Here is a 24,292-nt window from a genome sequence, read left to right as displayed (position 1 = left end):
TGATGTTACATTTGGAAGGGTTACGTAAAAGCCCAACCACAAGTACAGCAAGGTGTAGAATGAGCTAGTGTCACACGGAACTTCACAACTCACTTTTCTGCTGTTAGTTGGCAGCACGCGGACCTTTCTCGATTTGTTAATGAACATTGGGTTTTAGATTTTCAGACCCTGAGTTTCCAAAGAGCCTATTTGAGGTAACTCAATCTCCAGTTGAATTTTTTCTCCCCAGAAACCACAGTTGGTCCCAATTGGAGGGATCCAGATGTTCTTGTTCCCTTCTTTACCCAAAAGTAAAAGGACATATTTTCAGTTCTGGAAGTGAATAGAAATTAAGAGTAGAATTATCAACAAACATATGCATGTTTTATCAAAACTGTATTTTCACTTCCCCCAGTCCCCACTATGTTATTTTAAATTACAAAGTTGAAATCAGTGAGTTGATTTGCCCCACCTCAAAATCTTCTTGGGCACAAACCAAATCTGCTGTGTGATTATGGAAATAACTCAACCCCTTATTACACGTGATTCTGATATTCGGATGAATATATAAACACGAACACATAATTTAAGGTTTTTTACACCCTTAGTCTGATCAATAACGTCTATGAATTTCATGCTGAGATTTCTCCTATTTTTAATATGTCATTTTAACAATATTTTATTTTAAGTGTATGAAAATATGTATAGTACGATTGTAAAGGTTTTAATTAACTGTACAATAAATTAATCAATCAATGGAAAGTGGTTATCCTCAGTCCTCCACCTTCACAAGATTTAGCAAACCTGTGACATGCGATCTAGTATGTGCAGACCAGCAGTGAATCTGTGTTTTGTGTGGAGGGCATTCTTAGAGAGGTCATGCTCTCCAGCTTCCTGGAGCAAACATTGAATTTATTTTGAATGTGCTTGCTAGCTTCCTGTCGTCATCTTTGTTTTGTAATCTAGTATTCATAGGTGGATTAAAGTTTTCAAGTCATTTCTTGTTTTGACATTTCTGTTTTCTTCCAAATTTGTTTAATTTCATGAAAAAATTAAGTTTCAACTTGTACTTCTCCGCGTATGTTTAGCGAGTGCATTATAGGCAACGCATCGCTGTCATCACCTGGCTGTCCGCCCTCAGACTCTGATCCCTTTTTTCTATTCATACAAATAAATGCAGAAAGAAAACCACATATAACCATAAGAATGAAACCTCAAGAGTCTGGGTCATGATCGGATATACACTCAAATTTCCTATAGTATGCTGTTTTGTGATCTGGTATTCATAGAGTGGGGATCCATCCGGGTTCCTGTAGTAAACCTATGCTTCCGCTTTGTTTTCCAGGATGCTTGTCGGGATTGGTGGAAACTGAAGATAGCATCACGGCAGTATTGGGCTTGGATGTGGAGCTGCCATGTTACTACCGTGCCAAAGGTGCCGAGAAAGTGTCTCAAGTGGCATGGTCCAAAAAGACCAGCTCCGGGCAATATGAGGCCGTTGTTGTCCTCAATCCGGAATATGGAGCCTATGTTGAGAGCCCCTATGAGAAACGGATCACGGAGCAGTCGCCCATGGTACCGGAAGATGGATCGATCATACTGAAGAACGCCGTGCAGGCGGACGAGGGCACCTACCAATGTCGCTTCAACACCTTCCCTGCTGGAAACTTCGAAGCGAGCCTGAAATTGACAGTATTGGGTGAGTCTGATGTACTTCCAGGTCAAATAGGGTCAAGGATGCAATAACATTGTGTTGAAGATGGAGTATGGAAGGGTATGACTTCTCTTCAGTAGGTTTATTTTTTTCAAAACAAGCACTAGAATGACAGATGCGCGCCTGATTGTACCTGGGACTGAACAACTCTCAACCTCTCTTGTCACCCCATTATCCCTTGCTATCCCTCCCTGATGGCTACTGAAAGGTTGTTCATCTCTGAGAACCCAAGAGACATATTTTACAATGGAACAATTACGTTGAAAAGCACCTTGATGTCAATGCTGCGATCTCTATTAGAACACTGGAATGTTGGTAGCTCTATTGAAAACAATGGAGCGCTCCGGGCTACTAATGGCCAGTAGAAGCCCGGAGCACCAACATTACAATGTTTGTTCACACCTGTTGCTGCGAACAAAAGGCCTCACAGAGCCCGAGGGGATTTCAATCGCTTTGGGAACTGTGAGGCCTTTGTTTTACAAATTAGATCATTCTGCCCTCTAGGGGCAGAATGTTCTAACAGCCTTATAGCCCTCCCTAGCAGGCCCTATCTGCCATTAGAACATTGGAATGTTGGCAGCTCCATTGAAAACAATGGAGCGCTCCGGGCTTATAATGGCTGGTATAAGCCCGGAGCTCCAACATTCCAATGTGTCTTTGTTCACAGCTCTGGCTGTGAACAAAGACTTCAGGGAGCCTGAGGGGATTTCAATCCCCTCGTGCTCCCTGAAGGCTTTGTTTTGTTAGAACATTCTGCCCTCTAGTGGCAGAATGTTCTAATAGCCTTATAGCCCTTCGTAGCAGGGCTATACCGGCTTTTAAAGTCCCTCTGCTTTGTTAAAGTCCCTCGCCTTCGGCACGGGCCTTTAACGCTGCAGCGGGCCTTTAATAGCCGATATAGCCCGCTACGGCGGGCTATAAGTCTATATTAAAGGCCTGCTCCCTTGTTAAGCACTGGAGCGGGCTTTTAATGGCCGGTGGCTATTTTAGAACATTGGAATGTTGGGAGCTTCATCAAAGAAAATTAAGTGTCTCTGAGCCAATAATGGCTGATACAGACCTTCTTCTATATTGCAATGCTTTTCTTTGTGTTTCTCCTATTCATTTTGGAACATTCTACCTTTAGTTGATGAAATGTTTTAATAGCGTTATATACTTTCTTCCTCTGCCTATAGCGGTTGCTAAAGCAGTCTCCCTCACTATAAGCGGGGCCTTTAACAACCATTATAGCCCCTTGGCATGGGCTATACTGCTTAAGAGGGTATGCTACATGTGGGACACATGAGCAGGTGCACCTTGTTCATATGTATACTATGCATGATCCTTTGTGTCCACCACTAAGCAACAATGGCATCCACTCCCTGTGTAAAATTATATAGAATCAATGCATGAGGTTTGGTATGAAGGTGAAGGGAAGGAATGTATGTGCAAGAGAGTTTGTGCAAGTTCCATAACCATCATGGTGAGGGCCTTATTCCTTCTTCAGTACAAATTCCTATTCAGTCACAAATGTAAATTTGCACGCAAATCTGGATTTTGAGTTTTACCTTGAATACTACATCTATAAGTTTATCCTAGGATGATTTTCACTAGAGAAATGTGCCTTAATTTGTACAGAGGAACCCACATCATTCAGAGTTTGTACATGTAGATAAGAGGGAAAATTACTACTACCATGGATATAACCGAATCCGTTAGTATTGATAATTACCGGTAAGACTTTACCACATCAGTTGACACAGAAAAACCCATGAGCCCCACTGAAGAGCACTATTCTGATTGAATGCATTTGAATGTTCTTGTCCTGAACTTTGTGGAAACACTGATTAATTGTAAGCACTTTCAAAGATCAGAAGGAGGGGATGAAAGGGTAAAAGTCAGGTTGGGACAACATCTTGAGACAAGCACATACTTGGTTTCTTTAAACAAATCCAAGGTTTACTAGAATTGTTTTGAGTTCAACAAAGACGAGTGAGCGAGTTCATTTATATCACATCCTGCACTCTTTGAAGCCTGTGGAGGAGAAAGTGAGTTGGCACGCATATTATTACAGCAAACATTGAAAGCCGCTTCACCGTGCTGAGGAAGACCCTTTTGTTTGAGGAAAGGAAAGAAACATGTCAGTTCCTGGTAAAAGAATACCATTAACTGGTCGTTTGGAGTGGCACTTATAGTGTGGCACTCATATCAAATTGATGATGGTCAAAACTAAACCAAGAAAGGATAAGAGCCAAGATCTAGGTCAACCTGGAATGTGTCTCACAGGGCTGTTTCCTAGGCACAAAATAGTGTGAAATGGAAAGAGTCTTGTATTTGCTGGAGCTGTGATTGTAGCTTAATAGTTACACATAAGACAGTAGGAGGGAGCATAGTGATAGCTGGAATAAAGGATAAGTGGATCCAAAGAGCTTGTCAATAAAATAGCAATAAACCAGATGGTGAAGAACAAGTTTATAAAAGTGGATGCCGCAAAATTCAAAATTGTATACTTTCAATGTTGGGGAAAATCTACTGTAATAGGAAAGCAAGATAAGTTAACATAGTTTCGAATGTTCAAATTCATAAAACATTTAAATGGTTCACTGATGCCTAATAAATAAATTGAGTTGTTCCAGTTAATCACATTTTATAGCATTCTTCATCAAATAAACAGTCACCAGGTGCTGATGTTCACGATAAGTCAATGGGGATTCGTTGCCCAGTGTTCTAGGTTACTGTAGTCAACAGACATTATGAATTTCTAGTAGCTCATAACAGTGATGTACATTGCCAACTGTTGCCAAGTAACCATGCCTAGCTAAATAATATATGGGTTTTTTGTGTTTGTCTTTCCATCTCTTCTAGTTCCGCCTCTTCCGTCTTTGAACCCAGGGCTCCAGCTAAGAGAGGGTCAAGGGAAGACCCTTGCTGCTTCGTGCACCGCAGAGGGAAATCCCATCCCCCATCTGTCGTGGGAAACAGAGGTGAAAGGGGAGGCGGCCACGCGCACAGCAGTACACCCCCGCTCGGCCTCAGTGACCAGCGAGTACTACCTGGTGCCCCACCAAAGCATGAACGGCAAGACATTGACCTGTGTCACCTCCCATCCAGGGCTTCAGGAGGAGAAGAAGATCACGCATGTGCTTCGAATCGGATGTATGTAATGAGACGCTCCTTGATAACTATCTACCTGTTGTTCTACATGATTCCGTCATTTGAGCTACACTGAAAATGATGGACCTTTAAAGATCATATTATTACTTTTTGTTAGTTTATTTTTTCTAGGCCACCAGGGCAAGAATTGTATGGACCATGCATGTTCTTACTGAGAATGCCAATAAGGCATTTATCAAGGGGCCATAACACTACACATGATTAATACAGAGATGGAAATTCTCTAGTGACTCAATAGATTAACTATAAAATTTGTCAGGCATTTGAATCATGGCTAGGTTATATTGTTACATTTTGTACATTTGGAGTGGAAATAAATTGTGATATTGTGAAATTGAACTGGGGAAAACATGTTTGCCAGGGAAACTAAGAACAGTAACTCATTCCAGCAGATAGTTAATGAGCACGGAGATCTGATTCCCATAAACAAGAGGAGAGTTGAGAAGATATTCAGGAAATATGATGTGGGGTTGCAAAATTAAATCTGTGAAATATGAATATCTCCCTATTTAAAGCATAGGTATATCATGCACACTGTTTTCTGTGGGATTTAAATTACTTTAGACTCAAGCCAGGTTTTACACAGTTGCATTACACACTATGGCCCAGATTTACTAATCCGCGCAATTATGATTTGCACCACCTTGTGTGACTTTGTACGGAAATGTAACTCAATGTAGCGGCTTGAGCTGGCTTGCCGTACATTTTGTAGTTGTAGGAGTTCTATGGGTGGAGCATGGGCGGAGCATGGGCGTTTCCTTTTATCCACCCGTGGAAGGTGGCACAATAACAGATTTACTGAAATCAGTAACCCTGGGATTGCGTCAAAATGGTATGCCACCCAGGAGAAATAGATGTATTTCTCCTTGTTCTCTCCTCTTTCTATGTGTGATGAATTCTACATCACACATAGAGTAAGTTGGCTCTTAGGGCTGCTTTTTGCACAACGCTATCCCTGACCTGCACAAAAACAATCCTACCTGAATCGGAGGCACCCTTTCACCATGGTGCAAGAGAGCATGTTTTGTCGCTGGGCAGCCTCAAGTGCGCCAGTGTCGGTAGAGAGCTGAAGAGTGTCATATCTTAGTAGATATGGCACTCTTCAACTCTCTATCCATTTACGCAACGCAGCGCAGCAAATTTGCTTGCTTCTCTGCATGAACGTTTAGTAAATGTGCCCCTATATTTAGGGAAAATTTGATTCCTTGCACGATTCCAGAGCATGTGGTCGTTTTCATGTCTTAAGTAGAAATGCTCAACAACTACTTTCTCATTAATACTCAATTACATACATTCGGAGGGGTGAGATCAATACTGTCCCAGTTTCCCATGCTTGGCTGTGATATCTTTCCACAGTCCTTCATTTATTTGTGACATTCCAAAATTGTCTTTTTTCTCATTGTGTCTTTTTTTTCCTTCTAGTTTGCTAATTGGTCCTTAAAACCTTCTCCTATATGGCTTCAAAATCTTCTCAGTTGTATAACCTGACAAGCAGATTTACTACAAGGCACTAACCCTCATTTCCCCTCTATTCACAGACCTCTCTGATGTCTCCCTCCTTGGACAAGAGGAGGACTGGTTTGTGGGCCGAGTAGGCGCCGCCTTGAAGTGTGCGGTTGAAGGACAGCCAAAGCCAGAGTACAACTGGACCAGGTAATGACCGGTGCTAGGAACTGTGCCAGTGTTGTCGTTTCCCAGAGGGACGTACTGTTCTTGATGCTGCCATAGTACGTAAGTCACAATCGGTGGGTGGACAGAGATGGAGGTAATGGAGAAATCGAGCACGGGTCCGAAGCGGAGTCTTACAAACTGGTCTTGTGGTTGGAGTTGTGCACACGTCGTTTCAAATGCTGTGTGGGTCGTAGTGTAGAATTCAGCAGATGTGCTTTGAGGTACTGTAGTGTGATTGGAGGCGTGGTAAAGTGTTTGCGGGGAATAATGCCCATTAGCGGCTAATTATTAGACATTAATCCTTGGGCTAGAAGCTGTGTCTGTATGCACTCTTGGATGGATGATCAACACTTTGGACTATATTAGGAATGCAGTTTTGAATGTATTATTATTATTTCTTTAATTGCACAAACATCAGCATGTGTTCTGGGATTCAAACTAATAGGAACCAATTGGAAAAGGGATAGAGACACTGTGAACTAACAGAATAAGAACATTTTCAACTCATGCCTGGAAGCCAACTGGTTACTCAGTTTTCTAACCTCCAGAGTTAGTTTGTTCCAGAGTTTATGTGTCCCGGAGAATGAAAAGATTGATCCTCTTCACTCGTCATTCCTAACATAAATTGATGCTCAGATAGTAAGTATTGCAGTAGCTGCTGCTACCCGATGGGGTAACCCCCCCCCCCACGGGTTACTTAATAAAAAAAGAAACACTTACCTCAGAACGGCTGCCCGACTACTGCCTCCCCTGCGTCCTCTTCCTTCTTCCTCTGCAGTCCGGCTGGCAGCAGGAAGCACCCGGCACACAGGCTTCCCTGAGCCAATCACAACGCTGCGATGTAGCGTTGTGATTGGTCAGAGCGTAGTGGATCATCGCTCGGACTCGAACAGGGAGCCTGTGCATGTTCCTGACCAGGCTGTGTAATGCAGCCTGGTGGGAACATGTAAAGTGTGCATGAACTGTTTGGTTGGCCCAAGGGGGCCAGGCAAACAGTTCATGTCCACTTTGGGAGTGCACACCACTCTTCCCCTGTGCTGCCCAGCCCCGCCCCACACAATAGGAAAAATAAAATGACAATAATGATATGTTATTGCCATTTTATTTTTCCTTTTTGCGCAGTGGGGCAATGTTCCTCCTCCTTAGCAGAGGAACCGCCACTGAAGTATTGCCCTGCGTATATGGATAGGGACTAGACTTGAGTGCTGGTCATTCTTTCCCATGATAAGCCTTGTGAATCAGGCAGAAAAACTTGAACTGCATTCTTCTTTTGAACCAAATAAAAGGAGCTTGTACCGAGCAGCCGAAACATGTTCACACTTGTGAAGATTACGGGTAAAACATATTGACCAATTCAGAATACGTTGCGATTTCAAAAGAGGATAGCTGGATAATCGTTAATGCACACCGTTACAGTAGTCCAGCCTAGATCCCATGCAGCCTGTTATAACAGAAGAGTTCTTTTCTTTGGGGAGAAAGGACAATATGAATCAGGAGAATGCTATGGCAATAACCTGTAATTTTAAAGACTCCTGTCAATTAGCAAACCTAGAATTTTAGCTTTTGATTCAACAGATGGAGGGGGGCTGAACCATTTAGGCTACAGCATACCATCCTATGGAGAATGCTGTGACCTAGCCAAACTAGTTCACTCTTTCCACCACTGAGCTTTACAGAATTACAGCACATCTATTGCTGTGTCTACTGCATGTGATCTTGGGCAAGTAATTTGTTATATTTGTCTTTGGGTATTATTTCAACCACGGGTGGTTTAGTTTATACGTAAGGACTGGGATTTTGTATTTGAAGTTCAGTGCAATAAAGCTTCACGCGATTGGCACAAACCACACATCGGGCTCCGTAGTCAAGTTCAAAATCTTTACTCTGGTACACCAAGTATCCATAAAAGCACAGACATATGCAATAAAAACAAATAAAAACATAGTAATATGCAATGTGTAAAAACAATCTTTTAAAAAGGATCTTTGTCTTCAGTACAATCACAACTCTTAGCAGCATAATCAATGAATCCAGGTTAATCGGTATGCATAGAGCTAGGCGCTGTAGTCTCATGACCGTATCTGCTGATATGGCACTTGTGCACAGCCACAATCTGCACATGTCAGCAATATTCAGGAGCTGCCAGTGGAGTGATACTGTAGCTTTGTACAAATAGCTCCTTGCACTGCCTGCCAATCACGCCCTGAATAAGTACAGGCCCGTCTTTTGGGTGGGTCCAAAGTTCACACTCAGCTGCTAGAGACAGAAGGTGTCATGGGTGACTGAGTGCTGTGTATATCTCTCTGGAGCCTTGTCAGCATTTATGAGCTGGCGGGATTCCAGGTGTAAGTATCTGGTGCATCAACGCTACGTGTAAAAAAGAAGAAAAAACTAGGCAGCAGGCCCTTTTCAGCTATGCATCCAGGATATGTAGCAACATCCCCGTATCCATCACGACCGTCCAAACGCTGCTCCAAATTAGGAAAGAGTTGAAGATGCATCGCTTTACAGGCCCCGTCCTCACAATGCAGTAACCGTTTACCTTTACTCCCAGAGATTAGCTACCTAGCCTATCATTCATGGACCGTATGTTTGCATTTGTCCCCCTGCAGTGCTCGGTTACATTTTGGCCAGGTTTGGACTATACAAATACCACATATATACATAAATAGAAAAGCATTAAACCTGCCATAAGTTTTACATTAGGGCTGGAAACCGTCGTCATTTCGCTGCCGCTGTGTGCAGGTACCTGAGAGCTGTACACTTTCAATTCTGCATCGCAACTGTTTCCTCCAACGATCCAGAAGCAGGGTCCCTTGCTTTACGAAACATTTGTCACTCCAAATTCAAGTCCTGGTAATATAAGCAGGCCTTGGGTGTTTGTGCTGCCACTTACTGCATTTAATGGATTTTCTGTGATTCTGATGTGTTTATGCCAGAGGTGTTCAGAGGCTCACTGGGGCGGCTTCTCCTTCCTCACTAATGTCACATTAAAATCTCCATTCCTACTTTTTGGAGGCCCACTCAGACTCTCTCCCAGCAAGGTCTCTCTTTGCCTTACCCGTATCAACCAGAACACTCCTGCCCACCCTTAGCAGTATGAACATCAATTACTTTTGTGGTGTGCTAAGTGTTTTTTCTGACAACTTTGACTACTTTTGTGCAATCTTGTTTCCATTACCTGTGGCATTTCTAACTCCTGTTGGATGACCTTCCCAGAACTCCCTATGCCAGCTGCATCTCCTGAAAAAGGTGACAAGTTTTAGTTTTGCAGCTCGCTCCACATTTTAGAAACCCTTCACATATACCAGTACTAATCTTGACCCGTGTGATGCATTCTGTTTGCATTAAATGGCATAAAACATGTCCCCAGCACTGTTCCTCTGCCTTCAGACAATAACAACTATTGCTCTTTGTACACTCCGCCACCCTTTTCAGCACTTGCTAACCCCACACCCTTTTTTCTGTTCTTGGCATCCATTCAAACCTATGGGTTTCCATCACTTCTCCCTTGAGGAGAATTACGTCCTGATGCCAGCGCCCTGACTTAGCAACGAAAGTGAGCCTTCAGACACCAAAGGCTACAAAAAACCCTAAACAGGTATGGCAAAGCTGTTCTAAGGAGACAAACAAAGGCATGAAAGGAAAAGCTTGATCCCAGAAGCACCGATTCATCTGTAAGGCAGCCATCCAGCTGTACGCAGGTCTGTGCCTGCATAATGGGTCGGGGCATGCTGCGAGTTAAATGTGCAATGCTGCCCCCACTGTAATGAACATGTTACTGATGAAGTTTATGTTCATCTATGACCTAAGTCTGCTAAGGCCTCACTAAATGACCTTATCTCAGTATTCACAAGTGACCTCCATATATTAACTTTGGTGGAGCAAGCAAAATGCACTATTATAGGAGGGACACTGGCAATCCAAATGTTCGTGGGAATAGGGCTAAGCAGCCCCGATGTTTCTATGGTATCACTGTCTCAAATAAATACATGAGTAATTAGATTGTTTATTTAGTGCCTCCACCCTCACCGAGGGAAATCTGCAGTAATTCAAGCAAAAGGTCAATGTAACCAATGCTTACTTTAGATAGAAGCGCACTGTAAATAAATATTCTACTTGATTCCTGATGCTCGAGAACCCATTTGTCTTTGATTCTTAAGATAAGAAATGATGTCTCACGTGACAGTGAAGCACCCTCAGTTATCCATTGCATAAGGAGATTAACAGACATCTGATACAGGGGTGCAGTGTCAGCGATCAAGGTCACTTTGTGTTTACATGTAGCCATCCATTGTGATCAATATGATGATTGGTGTAGAATGGCATTAACATTAAAAGCGATTACTGGGGTCATACAACTCCCTTAGACTGAATAGCTCCACTACATAGTACCAATAAAATGCTTCAAACCATTTTGACCAAATATTAACACTTGACATCCTAATGTTTCAGTGTCCACTGGTGATGCAAGAGTCGAGGGTCAGGGAGAAAATAAAATGGTTTTCTGACAATATTTACCTCCCTCCCTTGGATCTTTTATCGCATCGCTGTAATGTGTGTATCATACTACTGTATTCTTCATGTCTTCTACAGGGTCTCAGTGGGCTTAGTTGACCACGTGACAATTCATAAAGGGAACAATTCATTTACAACTTAGATGGTTGCACCTCGTCCGGAAATTTCATTCAAGACATTTTCTACTGTCTCCCAGTTCTGAGAGACTGTCGGCCAACTTGCTGCTTAGTAAGAGGCACAGGGACTGGAGAATAAATATACACATACGAACAGTAGTTCTGGAATTAGAGATGTCCTATCCGCACCCTTGTGTTTTTTATTGGTTTATTCTATGGATATTTGGAGGAGGTCCTCATCAGCACAGCTACTGGGAGGACCAATTTGGCAGAAATGTCATCAGCTGATGCGAGTCCTTGGATTCTATGGCGGACACTCATCGTAATTGGAGAAAATGTTTCAGTGGCATTGAGAGACATGGAACTGTACCTCCCGAGTACATTTCCCAGAAGCACATTTCTGATGGTGGGTTCCCAGATACCATCATGGAATGCTGGATCGGCTGCCAGTCTTTTTCCATAAAACAGAAGCAATGGTGGGTTCTTTAGATTTATGGAATATCAGCGGCTGGTGTCTTAACTGTAGATGGCCCAATAGTATTTAAGAAGAGATTAGTACCAACCCCTTATGCTTAAGAGGGACGAGCACTAATTACTTTAAATCTACCTGGCCTTTGTCCCTATCCAGGGCTTCACCAGTCAACTACATATTGAGCCTCGCACTGTGAGGACTCAGGTACTCTTCTTCCAAAACTCTGAATACATCAAGGTGTTTCAGAATACCTTAAAAACTAGGATTCCACTTTTTCACCAATTCGGAGTCTTCCAGTTCGACTAAACACTCTTGAAATGTTTCTTTCCGTGTGCCTTAGGTTTTTCAATATATAAGGTTTGAAAAAGTTTGTTTTGGAATGAATTACGTGTCGGCTGTTCTTTAAAGACAAACTTGGATCACCTCTGAGTTCTGTCAACTGTTGGTCTACTTTAGGAGGACTATTGCATGGATGCAAGTTTTACATGGTTGATGCATCTCAATTTTGTCACGCTAAATGTGTCATCATTAGGATTGCCCACATTTCTGATGGTACAAGTTTTTTACAGATTATTTTTCTTTTTCTGAATACTCTTGTGACCAAGCAGCAAAATGTACAAGGTGTGTGTAACTTAACCTTCTCAAGAAGATCCATGTCACATTGCTTGTTATGATCCAATAGGATTTGAAGACTACCATATATATAAAACTTTTGAATGTTATATAGGAACTTTGCGGGTCTGTGCTAGCTTTACCTTAAATCTATTGGAGCAGCCAGTGGTGGAAGACTGAGGTGGGTCTCACAAACATTTTGATCTTGAATGCAAATATGCCCCAGTGTACCTACTGAAACAGGACTAGGGTGATTGTAAAGTAGCTGGGAGTGATTGTGTGTGTGTGGGGGGGAGTATTATCTGTGTTCAAGCAGGAGAATCTAGCATGAAAATTCAAATTTGAAAGTAAAAGGTTTAAGTTCAAATTTTATTACCGTCTGTGGAATTTCAAATAATTTTAAAGCCAAAAGTTCGAATGTTGCCCTTTTATGAAACAGTTTGCTTTTCTTTTTACTGTTATCTGTCATTCCGATATATAGTCTAACACTTTCCACCACTTAGGGTACGATTAACAGTTCGGTGGATGGGTTACTCCATCACAAACGTGACAGATATCCCATCTGTCGTTTTACAAGTGCATTCTATCCAATGACGCTTGCAATTGGCGGGCGGGATATCTGTCATGTTTGTGATAGAGTAACCTATCCGCCGAACTATAAATCAGACACTTAGTTACAGAGGGTACTCACATAACTTACCTCATCAGGTATAGAACCCAAGGCTTGATCCTAAAGTTAATATCCACGCTTAAAACGTGCCAATGCCTAACCATAACTCTAACCCCATTTCGACCTCTAACTCAAGCATGCACTTCATCTCAGCGATTACCCTATCCTTAGCTCTAACCCAGGTCTATGTGGTATCTCTTATCCTATACCATGCCCTAGCTCTGCCCCCATTCTGACTCTGCCACATGCCCAAGTGTTAAATCCTATTACACGCCTTGCTTTAACTCTGTCCGTATCTTGTCCCTAGCCTTAACCTTATCCTTAAACCAAGTATAAGAGTCAACACAAACACTATCCATTGCCCATTCGCACCTGTAGCCTATTTTTTATCCCTGCCTTAATCCTAACTGTAAATCAAACTTAAGGGCTAACGCTTACCCGATGCCTTGCCCTTACTCTGCTGCTGTTCGATCTGTATCCCTGGACTTAACACTAACTCTATCCTAAGCCAAATGGATAACTATTTTATGCCTATCCCTAATTCTGCCTCTAGCCTTAACCTAACCCAAGCCCAAGAGCTAACTTATATCCGTCACTCGTGCATCCCTTTCCCGAACCCTGTCCCCATTCATAGCTATAACCCTGACCCAAGACTATAGGCTACATCTTCCTTCGTGCTTGGTTCTTTCCCATCCCTACTCCTATCTCTATCCATACCCATTATTGTATCTCTAAAACAAGGGCCCGATCCCACAAACATAATCCATCCCCATGCACTGACTGTCAACCCATACCTTGCCCAAACTCGGTCTCAATGCTGTTCCTAGCTCTAATCCTAATCTTAATCTAAGCCCACAGACTGTCTCTTCCTTACTCCTTGGCCTAACTATGCCCCTATCCATATGCCTATCTCTTACCCAAGCCCTAGCCCAACCCTTGCTTCAACACAGAGACAATGCCTAACTCTAGCTGTCAACCTTTGCTGAGGAGATATGGAGTGTGAGGGGGAAACACATAGTGCTGAACTGTAAAATCCTGTGGGTAAGGAGGCGGAGCCCAACTCTATGCCAGTCTGTAATAACATAAATGAGGAGGGCTCCGGCTCTGGCCCAGCCAGTGACAGTGCGGATGGTGGGAGAGCGATGAATCCCCGGTGTGGCCCTAGTGCACCTAATGATCTGAGCAGACCCTTGACAGAATGGGAACACAGAGGGAAACTGAATCTGTCAAACTGATATAAAGTAATTCAAAGTAATAGGGCAGGAGACACTGCAAGCTTGCAAACCCTAAGTAGTTTGTGTGTGATTTTGTGTGTTCACCACTTGGTGCTGGGTTTGCTTGGAGCCTACTAATAGAAACACAAAGATTTGAAAGAACTGTAAAGTGGCATTGAACTCTATACAAATAAAGATAACAAACTAAATACAAAGTCCCAAAAATGTCTAGCTTTGGTAAAAGCTGAACTTGGGGGCAAAGTGAGAGAACAGAAGATAGTCACCCATGGCCAGGAGATAGATACTGCTCAATGACCACTAGGAGAAGCACGTCTTGTCCCATTGCTAGGGAAAAGGGCAGAAACATATTGCACTTCTCCATCTTGCATGGGAGTAAAGTCACTTTTGGTGAGGCGGCTGACAATAATGCATACAGGAAAGTAAGGTGTCAGGGTTCATAACTTGCAGCCTGCAATTGTTGGATGGGCGGATCTGCCTTTAATGAGTGAGATGAATCCTTTATCAGCATAGGTAGAGCGAGTTCATTGCGTGCATGTAGTAGGTCACCACACTGTGCATGTGCTGAGCTAGAGACCATGAACAGATCCTCGTACTCAGACTTGGCAACAGCCTGAGCCGCCTGCAGCACAAACCGTGGGAAAGCGATGACGCTCTGATTGCCTCTGGTGCCAGCACCCCGTCTATTATACCTGTCATGCAAGTTGTGGCAAGTCCTCGACGGGTAGAGCTAGCAAAGAATGGAAATAATGAAGATTTATCACAAGATTAAAAACAATACCAAAGCTCTGCTGGAGAATTGACCCCCTGTCTTTCCCACTATTTGCACTCTGAGAAGCCACTTTCTTGAGCACTGCCCCCCTGTGGCAAATTAAGAATATTCTGTTACAAAATAGGGATAAAAGCGAAACACTTGACATCAAGCCTCCTCCCCTGGCACTGCCTTGCTTTATATTACAGTGAGGCATAGAGTTCTACCTCAGTCTTCTGTTTCAGAAAACAATACCTTTCAACCGGATCACTGACAAAATATCGAGAAGGAGAATATCGACCTACCAAAATATCGAGGAAAAAATATAGAATGCCGAAATATCGAATCCCTATCTTCAAACAGGTAAGTACAAAAATATAGAATCCAAAATATCGTTGTAAAAAATATAGTTGGTCAAAATATCGAATTTTTTACATGTCTTACAAGTAATGTACAATTAAGGAAATAATACATATAACTAACTCAAAAATACTTAAAAATACTTAAATAACTATAAAATTAATAAATAATTAATGTAAGTAAAAAAAAAATGAATACATATATATTAACGTAATATTAATTAAAAATATTCAATATTTTTTGCGTAGGATAGCGGGCGGGTAAAATTTACTATTTCCACTCCAGTAAGTGCAATAGTAGGGAAAGAGTTGGATAGCGGGAGGGTAAAAATTACTATTCCCACTCCAGAGACTGCAACAGTAGGGAAAGCGTTGGATAGGGGAAGGGTAAAAATTACTATTCCCACTCCAGAGACTGCAACAGTAGGGAAAGCATTGGATAGAGTAGGGGTAAAAATTACTATTCCCACTCCAGAGAGTGCAACAGTAGGGAAAGTGTTGGATAGCGTAGGGGTAAAAATTACTATTACCACTCCAGAGAGTGCAACAGTAGGGAAAGCGTTGGATAGCGTGAGGGTAAAATTTACTATTCCCACTCCAGTGAGTGCAACAGTAGGGAAAGCGTTGGATAGTGTAGGGGTAAAAATTACTATTCCCACTCCAAAGAGTGCAACAGTAGGGAAAGCATTGGATAGAGTAGGGGTAAAAATGACTATTCCCACTCCAGTGACTCCAACAGTAGGGAAAGTGTTGGATAGCGTAGGGGTAAAAATTACTATTCCCACTCCAGAGAGTGCAACAGTAGGGAAAGCATTGGATAGCGGGAGGGCAACATTTACTATTCCCACTCCAGTGAGTGCAACAGTAGGGAAAGCGTTGGATAGCGGGAGGGTAAATTTAATATTCCCACTCCAGTGAGTGCAGCTGTAGGGAAAGCGTTGGATAGCATAGGGGTAAAAATTACTATTCCCACTCCAGTGAGTGCAATAGTAGGGAAAATAATAATTTAATATTTTATTAAAAATAAATTAATTATTAATACCAAAAATAAAAAGTATTACAATGAATTACCAATCACACAATATTTAATAATTAATTATAAATAGCAATATTTTTTTTAAAAATGAATTACCTATTAATAATTAACAACCAATTAATTTTCAATACCAAAAATTAATAAATACAAATAATACCAATTATTGATTAATAATAAATTATCAATATACAAAAATTATTTCAATAATTCATTATTTGCAATTAAATTACTTCCCACCATATTCCCCTATAAACCCACAACCCGCTACAAATATTAAATTAATATAATTAACTTAATTATTAATTAAACAATTAATACAAATTAATACAAATTATTTACCAATTAATAATTAATCAACAACCAATTAATTTTCAATACCAATTAATAATTACCTAATAACAATTAAATTACTTCCCACCCTATTCCCCTATAAACCCACAACCCGCTACAGAAGTACAACGCAAAATTAAATTAAAAATAATTAATAATTCCTAAAAAATATTATTTAATGTACTATAATTAAATTACTTCCCACCCTAATCCCCTATAAACCTACAGCCCGCTAGGGAATTAAATTACACAAAAATTAAATAACATAATATTCATTACTTTAAAAATATTCAAACCAAAATTAATACATACTTTTAACACATATACTAACACTTAAAACACTATTAAAAAAAATCGATATTTTTAACAACTATATTATGACTGTCGATATTACTTACTTCTATATTATTTAAATCGATATTTCTTACCTGATTTTCGATATTCTTCACCACTATATTTTGGCAATTCGATATTCTCTCCATTCTATATTAAAAACTCGATATTCTGTCCAGTCGATATTTTTTATTCGATATTATGTCTGTTTACCCTTTCAACCACGGCAAAGGCGCCACTGCACACCACGGTCGGCAACCGCTTAAAGTCCTGGACTAATTTATCCCATGCTGGGTGGTGTGCTCCATATTAGCCATTCTTGGGATTCCGGTTCCATGTTAAATCATTCCTTGGCAGTCAACACTTTCTCCTTTGTTACCACCCATTGCCTTTAATTACAGTACAATGCACCCTACCTATTTGGAGGCGTGCACTACAGGAGAGACCCTCATGAATCCCGTTTTTAAAGCGATCACCAACCCATTCTCCAAATTTTGATACCATAGAACCAGGGTGCTCACCACTACTCCCTCTTGACATCACCATTCAGTTCTCTTCTCATATGACCCCCTTTCTAATTTCAGAGATCTGGTCACACGCACTGGTCCCACCAGACGTCCAGACACTTCACTCATGGCACTTTTGAGTTTACATATGTCAGGCTGGACGTGGCCGGCATCTACACCGACACAACTTCTGGAGCATCTTTTCCACCTGACAACCCAGTACCATGAGTTCTTTATTTGTTGCAAGTTGAGTTTGAGACTCTACTGCCATTTTCTTAGATCTTTGATTTATGTTCCTGTTTTTTGATACAGATCATATCAAGCTCATTCTGAACGCATACCTCCAGCGACATTACTCATTTTGTACCTCTCTTGAAGCCCCCCCATTTCATTCATGCTCCGTCCCCTTGTTTCCCAACCCGTTCCCCCTTTCCTCTGTTTACAAGTTTACATTGACCTACTATCCCTGTCCCCCAGGAAATTTTCTTTTCTTGAAGGTCTCCATACTTTCAATTTCTCTGTATTTTTTAAAACCGTGAATTAAAAAAATAAATCATGCTAAAGGAATACTGGAGCAACAATAAATTGTAATAACGTACTGTGCTGAAACTATGAATTAAATTTACATGGAAAATAGGAAAATGTAGAAATATGGTTGAAGGTACGATACAATAACATCCGTGTCCAAAAAATAGATAAATGGACTGTGACCATGTATCAAATTTAACTTATCCGCCCCACCCCTGCTTCGAAGGACCTTGGTTCAAGCCTTGACTTGCCCCATCAACCTGTCCAGCCTTCAAGTTGTTCAGTGGTCACCCTGCCTTCAACTGTTGGTTTCCTTGACAAAAGAAGTTGCAAAACAAACTACAACCACTTTTAAAATTCAAAACTCAACGCTAAATTCGGTCATCAGAAATGAGTTGTGAGAAAGTTTGTACAATTAGAAATAAGTCAAAATGTGCTTCATAAATGTAGTGGTTCTCATTTTATGTCTGCTGCATGCTTACAGCTAATCTATTAATTTAATGCTATTGTGAAACATGCCATTGAGCACCCTGAAGAGGAGATCAATTACAAGAATTTGCTGAGGTGTACATATTCAACAATAGCATGATGGAACACGTTTCATGAACTCTGATACGTCTTATGACAGTTTTATGTAACTGACTTTTACAGTAAGTTACAGAGTTTGATTTACGGCTCTCATAAAAATCCACGAATAAGTCTGTATATATAGAAAAGGTTTAAATACTTACGAAATACATTATTACAAAGAACAAAGTTATTCTGGACATTTTGGAAACGTGTTAAACTGGCATAAAATATTTTATATTGTTTTCTAATTAGCAAACCTAGGTGACGTTGATGTTCACTGGTAATCTTGAAAAACATCGATCCAAATGACTGTGTTGCAAAATGTTTCAACCAAATGTAATTTGATATTTTTTAGTTATGTTGTCAACAAATTCTTTTCTACATTATTGTTTTGAGAGTTGAACGTACTCTCACTCATGTCACATTCTTGTCCCCATTTTCTCTTTTTGAAGTATACAGACCTTTTCTTTGAATTTCCAATTCAACCTATAAGAGTCAGTCAGTCAAATTCACTTTATTCGGTTAATTAAAACCATAAAAGCATACTATAAATATACAATAAAAATATCCAAGAAGTATCATAAAATACAATAAGAGTCTATACTGCAGGTCCTTTTGGGTTATGAATATGTCGACAATTTTCTAAAATTAGAAATTGAGTATACTCTCCTCTCCCTTGGACCACGGAGATTCATTTCCCAGTATTGTGACAAAATCAACTAAATAAAACACTTGTTTAATCGACTACGACAGCATGAAGGGATGGTCGGCGCTGCCAGGATCTGAAATTATTACATGAATGTTTAAGGGCAATCCCTGTTGCAGAGGCTGAGCAAATTTTATCAATGTTCCACTTCGTTGTGTTGAGGATTATTTAGCAATTATCAGCTACTTATGACTATCTTTGTCTAAATGTTTAAGTGGCTTTCTGCCAAAAACAGTATTGGATTTGGAAGGAGTGTGGCAAGATTTGCCAAAGTGATGATCACTTAAAGTTGCTCTATGAATATTTAACTGCAATTATACGCCACTCCCAGGGCTTATACATAACTAGTTCTTATCAGAGCCAAGGCATTTCATTAAAAACATCTGTATTTGACTTTGCGGGGACACATATCAATCTATTTTTGACAGTGTATCCCTCAAATTCTCCTTTTTTCATCTCTTCTTTGATTCAAGAGTCTAGATCCACAAGTTTGTCTTTGCTACATAGAAGTAATTTCCATTTTGTGTGCAAAAGTTGTCTCACCCACAATTCCCGTAATCTCCCTGTTGTTGTGTTTTATTCAATCTGTTTGCGGTGTATCGGGGTTCATAGGCCTGGTGTGCTCCTCTAGATGCTCTTTGCTGACTAACTTTGTGCCTTACAATTTATTATACCTGCCCCTTTTCTCTCTTCCTTCATCTCCAGAGTTAATGGGACCCTCCCGCAAGGTGTGAAGGCAGAGGGCGATACCCTTATTTTCCAGACCCCACTCACTTTTGAGGATGGAGGCGTCTACATTTGTCAAGCAAGCAATGGGATTGCCACCCGGCAGACACGGGCCAGCATTATCATAGCAGGTATGTACTGCACGATGTACTGGGATCAAACTAGAAGTGTATTGGTATGGAGGGGTAAGAGTGTTTTCCTGAAAGTATGGGCTGTTAAGGATGCGTCAGGCACATTCCATACTTGCCTCATGAGTGAATGACATTCCCTCACTCACCCTGGGTATTCAGTTTTAGCCGTCTGTTGATAAAATCTGATAACATAGCTGTGCACTCCTTGATGGCATATGCCCACTGTGACCCTGGTACAAATATGCATGTAGCTTTCAAAATATGTGTGACCTTTAAGAGCCAGAGTACAAGCGCCTCAATGATCCATATTCAGCTGGGACCAGGAGTTTCCTGCCGATTCATGATTACAAGGTCCATGGTGACCCCAATGATCGGTGGTGTTTCACGCTGAGAGTCTATCTGTCGAAAGTAGATGGGATCTCCGGGGGGAAATTCTGGCTAAAAATGAGGAGTCAACAGAGAGGCAGGATTGGAATGACTGATGCTCTTGCTAATTCCTCATTTTCTGATAGAACCCCAGGGTCCCTCTTGTAGACCATGTTAACTTTGCCCCTAACATTTGTAACTCTGAGGGGTGTCCCGCACAGGGAGATAATGGGAACTTTGTAATGAGTGGTGTCCTTGCCCCAATGCACATACTGTAACAAGTCTACGGGAAAGTTTTAACAAATGACTGTAAATCTAACTGAATGTGCCCCAATTGAGAGAATGATGGAATATTAGGGAACATTTTGAGATGTTCAAGCTATGCAGAATTAATCAGGGCACTCAGCGTTCGTCATAACCTTCATCAGGGTTATTTGCAGAGCCACCTCCTGTGGAGGCACAATGGAAATTGTCAATAAATGATCCTCACATCAGTAATGACCACATCAGGGATAGCAATGGGGTTCTTCCAGGCAGGACTAGATGGACCAGAAGGTTAGCATCAATGGGAGTCCTAACTTAGGGGGTTCCATACTTATAGCACTCCAAAACTGTGGAATGGGCTTAGCAGACTGAAGCAAAATGCCACGATGCATAGTGAAGCTTCAAAAGTGATGATCTATGCACTACATGAGAGCTTTTTCCTGGTCTGATCTCTGAGCTATGATTAGCATCTCGGTCTTGTCTCTGGATCCTCCTCACCATAAGTGAAATATGTATAATATCTAAGACAATTTAGGGCCCCATGTAATACACTAATAAAAGGGCCCTACATGATAATGACTATCTCGGACTAAGCAACAATGATGATCACCTGAGCTTGACCAACAGGCTGTCTGGAATGGGATGGCTAGAATGAGATATTTCCAGTTTTGTGAGGAAAATCAACATTTCATATGAATATTGCCAAATGATTTGAAGACATCTCCAATACAGATATGAGCTTCATCAATTTCTCACATTGCAGCTGGCATCAAAAGAAAGATGTCAATTTCCATGAGGTAGCTGGCCACGTGACAAAATTAAATAAAGCATTGTTTCGTGGGATAGAAATTTGATATATTGGCCAAATCTATGTTTACTTTCCAAGGTTTGTCTCAATTCTGCATACACTATTATGCGCCTAAGATCACGGCTTTACGCAGCTGACGCATGCCGAGTTGCGAGTGTGGACCAAGCTCAGTGACTAGCCATTCTCTAGAAGAGAAGCATGTAAATAGAGAAGCAATCTTGTACCACGATTCACGGACTGCACTTGAATGAGCCAAGTACTTTGATATCCCGGAATCTCCAGGACTTACTTTCACAAGCACTAAATTCATGCAGAACAATAGATGCCTAATCAAGCAATCGAGGCAAGCAGTGACATGCCACATGCTGCTTAACTCCATGCTGGTTTCATTGCATCTGTGAGTCAAGTTTCGTTCTCTCATGGGTTCTTTGGAGAGCGGAACGCCCAAGTGAATTTACAGGTTATACCCATATCCAAGCTATGTCCATTGCTCCAAAATGTAACTGGTTTAGATTATTCAATTCCATTCAAATTGTTTTCCTTTTCATTTGCAGTGATTAAATCAAATCATAGTACAATATCAAAAGTATTGAAACAAAAATATGCACAACAAACAGTTTAGATCAACCTAAAATATACTTTCATTAAAAAGAGCAATCACTATTTTGCAGAACTGGGGCCTGCTCAAAGGAACAGTCAAAAACAGGAAAAAGAAGGTAAAAAAACAACCTAAATTGAATATCCTAAAATGTGCTCTGACTTTGTTAGTGATAAATTACTATAAAGTGGAGAATGTTCTTTTCTAGCTTAAGAGTAGCAATGATGTAAAGTTGATGAGAAATGCTCAAACTTTAGAGCCAATGAAATTTTAATGAAACACAAGTTTGGCACCCTAAAGTTACACAAAAATTGTTTCTAAAGGTTAATTTACACAGGCGAATCCAAAAAGCTTGGCTGATTAGTGTCCAATTTGCAAATTGATGGGGATGGATCTTTAGCAATTTTCACTAATACAAACCAAGAGGCTGAGCCCATGAGTAGTCAACCTCATTTAGGGTTCTTAAAGAAGTCCTTCTTGTGAGCTCCGGTGGTCCCAAATATCGCAATGCTTGAACTGATGTCTCTTTATGCATAGTTGCTGATGGGTTCTCATGCATCTAGGGAGATAACCACAAAAACAGATAAAGTGTTAAAAAATAATTTTATCAAATTGTGATCCACTCAGCATAGTGAAGCTGGAAACCCTTCTTGATAGGGCTAACGTTCTTTGCACACAACAATTCTCAACCTGTATGACACTGCACAAGCAACAACTTCAGAAACACTTGCAGTCTTGTGATCCGCACACCATGAATCAATGACCATTAAGGGTATCCTGCTCATCTCTACAATACAGGCACTCCTCAGTTGGTCGTGGGAACCTCCTTCACTGAGCTGTGCTGCTCTGAAGCATGATCCATACCAGATTCAAATGTTGTGTACAGGGGGATCTGGAACACTCTTTATTTGCATCATGGGTTTGTAAAATTGAGTGAAAGTCTTTGATTAAGCATCCCCTCAAGATATGAGACCTGTGGACACTCCCTAATCCATTGCAAGGCAATCCAGCACAAGAATGGTTGTGGACAGAGCTGCCCAGAGGATAGGAGCAAGGGCAGTTTCTGGAAAGAATTGGCAAGTCCAAGGACGGCAGAACACTGGGCTTGCAGGGACTCGCGATCTCTTCCACTTCTTTGCACAACCTTTGAGACTGAATAAAGAAGTACTGGCTAGATGACTGATATGAAAATGTAACTCTTAAATTCTATGGAACTGGAACACACGACTGGAGATAACTTTGGTACAATTAATGTATATATATTCCGTTAAGCCTAATGAAAGCTCATCAGCTTAATGGCCTTAATGAAATACCGGCAGACTGTGCTCCACCTGGACCGAATGTGACAGAAACGTTGCCAAAAGTCTCCTCAAAAATTATATAGGCATTTTTCTTATGTCGTTCATGGTGTGCTGATCAAATCAACTTGCTATTTATTCGCACTAGTTGTGGTGAGAGTACACTTCAAAAGTGATAACGGTTTACTTTCAAACTTCCATTGTGTTGATGAAACTGATTAATTTCTGTATAAATATCCCCCAGGGAGAGAGACCCAGGAATTGGCTGTTTTAGGGCCCAGGCAACCTATGTCAGTGATTATCGCATTGTATAATACTCTGTACACACATACGTATTACATTTTCTTTTGTCGAAAGGCAAAATCTGAATTGCAGAATTTAGTTGCCATTTGAATTTTTTGGTAGTTTTTGATCTCAAGAATGTTACTTTGCACGATATTACCAAATTGTCTCCCGCGCATTGTTATTTAACTTAGCAACAGAGGAGGCAGTAAGGGAATCTCTTAGTTTGTTTAATATATTTTATTGGATTTTAAGGATATCTTATGTTTCATGGTATCTTGTTGGAGAAATAATGATGCAATCAATGTCTGATTTTGTTACAGAATAGAGATCAATATATGGATGAAAGAGTAAATGTAACAAATAGGCATACATCTTCTTGTAAACTTAACAACTAGGTAGACCTCTTTGTATAAACCTAACTAATAGTTGAGATTCTCCATGTCAATTAACAACTAGTAAGACCTCTTTGGTGAGACGTATTTGATGCAGGGTTATGATGGCATTTTGAGTCTGATTCGGGCTTTGACAGAGCCCCACCGTCTGCCGGTGGAGCACGGATA

General features: G+C 40.9%; 1 protein-coding gene across 3 annotated transcripts in view; it reads left to right on the top strand.

Moving 5' to 3' along the window:
* NECTIN4 (nectin cell adhesion molecule 4) overlaps positions 1–24,292 on the top strand; it is a 155,675-nt gene that overhangs the window by 118,424 nt on the left and 12,959 nt on the right. For 2 of the 3 annotated variants that reach the window (XR_014972285.1, XM_085638914.1), the window contains exons 2-5: positions 1,325–1,678; positions 4,538–4,828; positions 6,385–6,499; positions 19,962–20,113. Coding sequence is in view for 2 of the 3 variants with exons in the window: in XM_085638914.1 (XP_085495040.1) it covers positions 1,325–1,678; positions 4,538–4,828; positions 6,385–6,499; positions 19,962–20,113 (912 nt within the window). In the remaining variant the exon portion in view is untranslated. Of the gene's footprint in view, positions 1–1,324; positions 1,679–4,537; positions 4,829–6,384; positions 6,500–19,961; positions 20,114–22,222; positions 22,268–24,292 lie in introns of all 3 variants that reach the window. The other variant, XM_085638913.1, reaches the window with a different exon arrangement.

This window comes from Triturus cristatus, chromosome 12 (genome assembly GCF_964204655.1).
Source record: "Triturus cristatus chromosome 12, aTriCri1.1, whole genome shotgun sequence".
NCBI lineage: Eukaryota > Metazoa > Chordata > Amphibia > Caudata > Salamandridae > Triturus > Triturus cristatus.
Note: the sequence above shows the minus strand (reverse complement) of the source record. Positions and strands in the feature narration are given on the sequence as shown.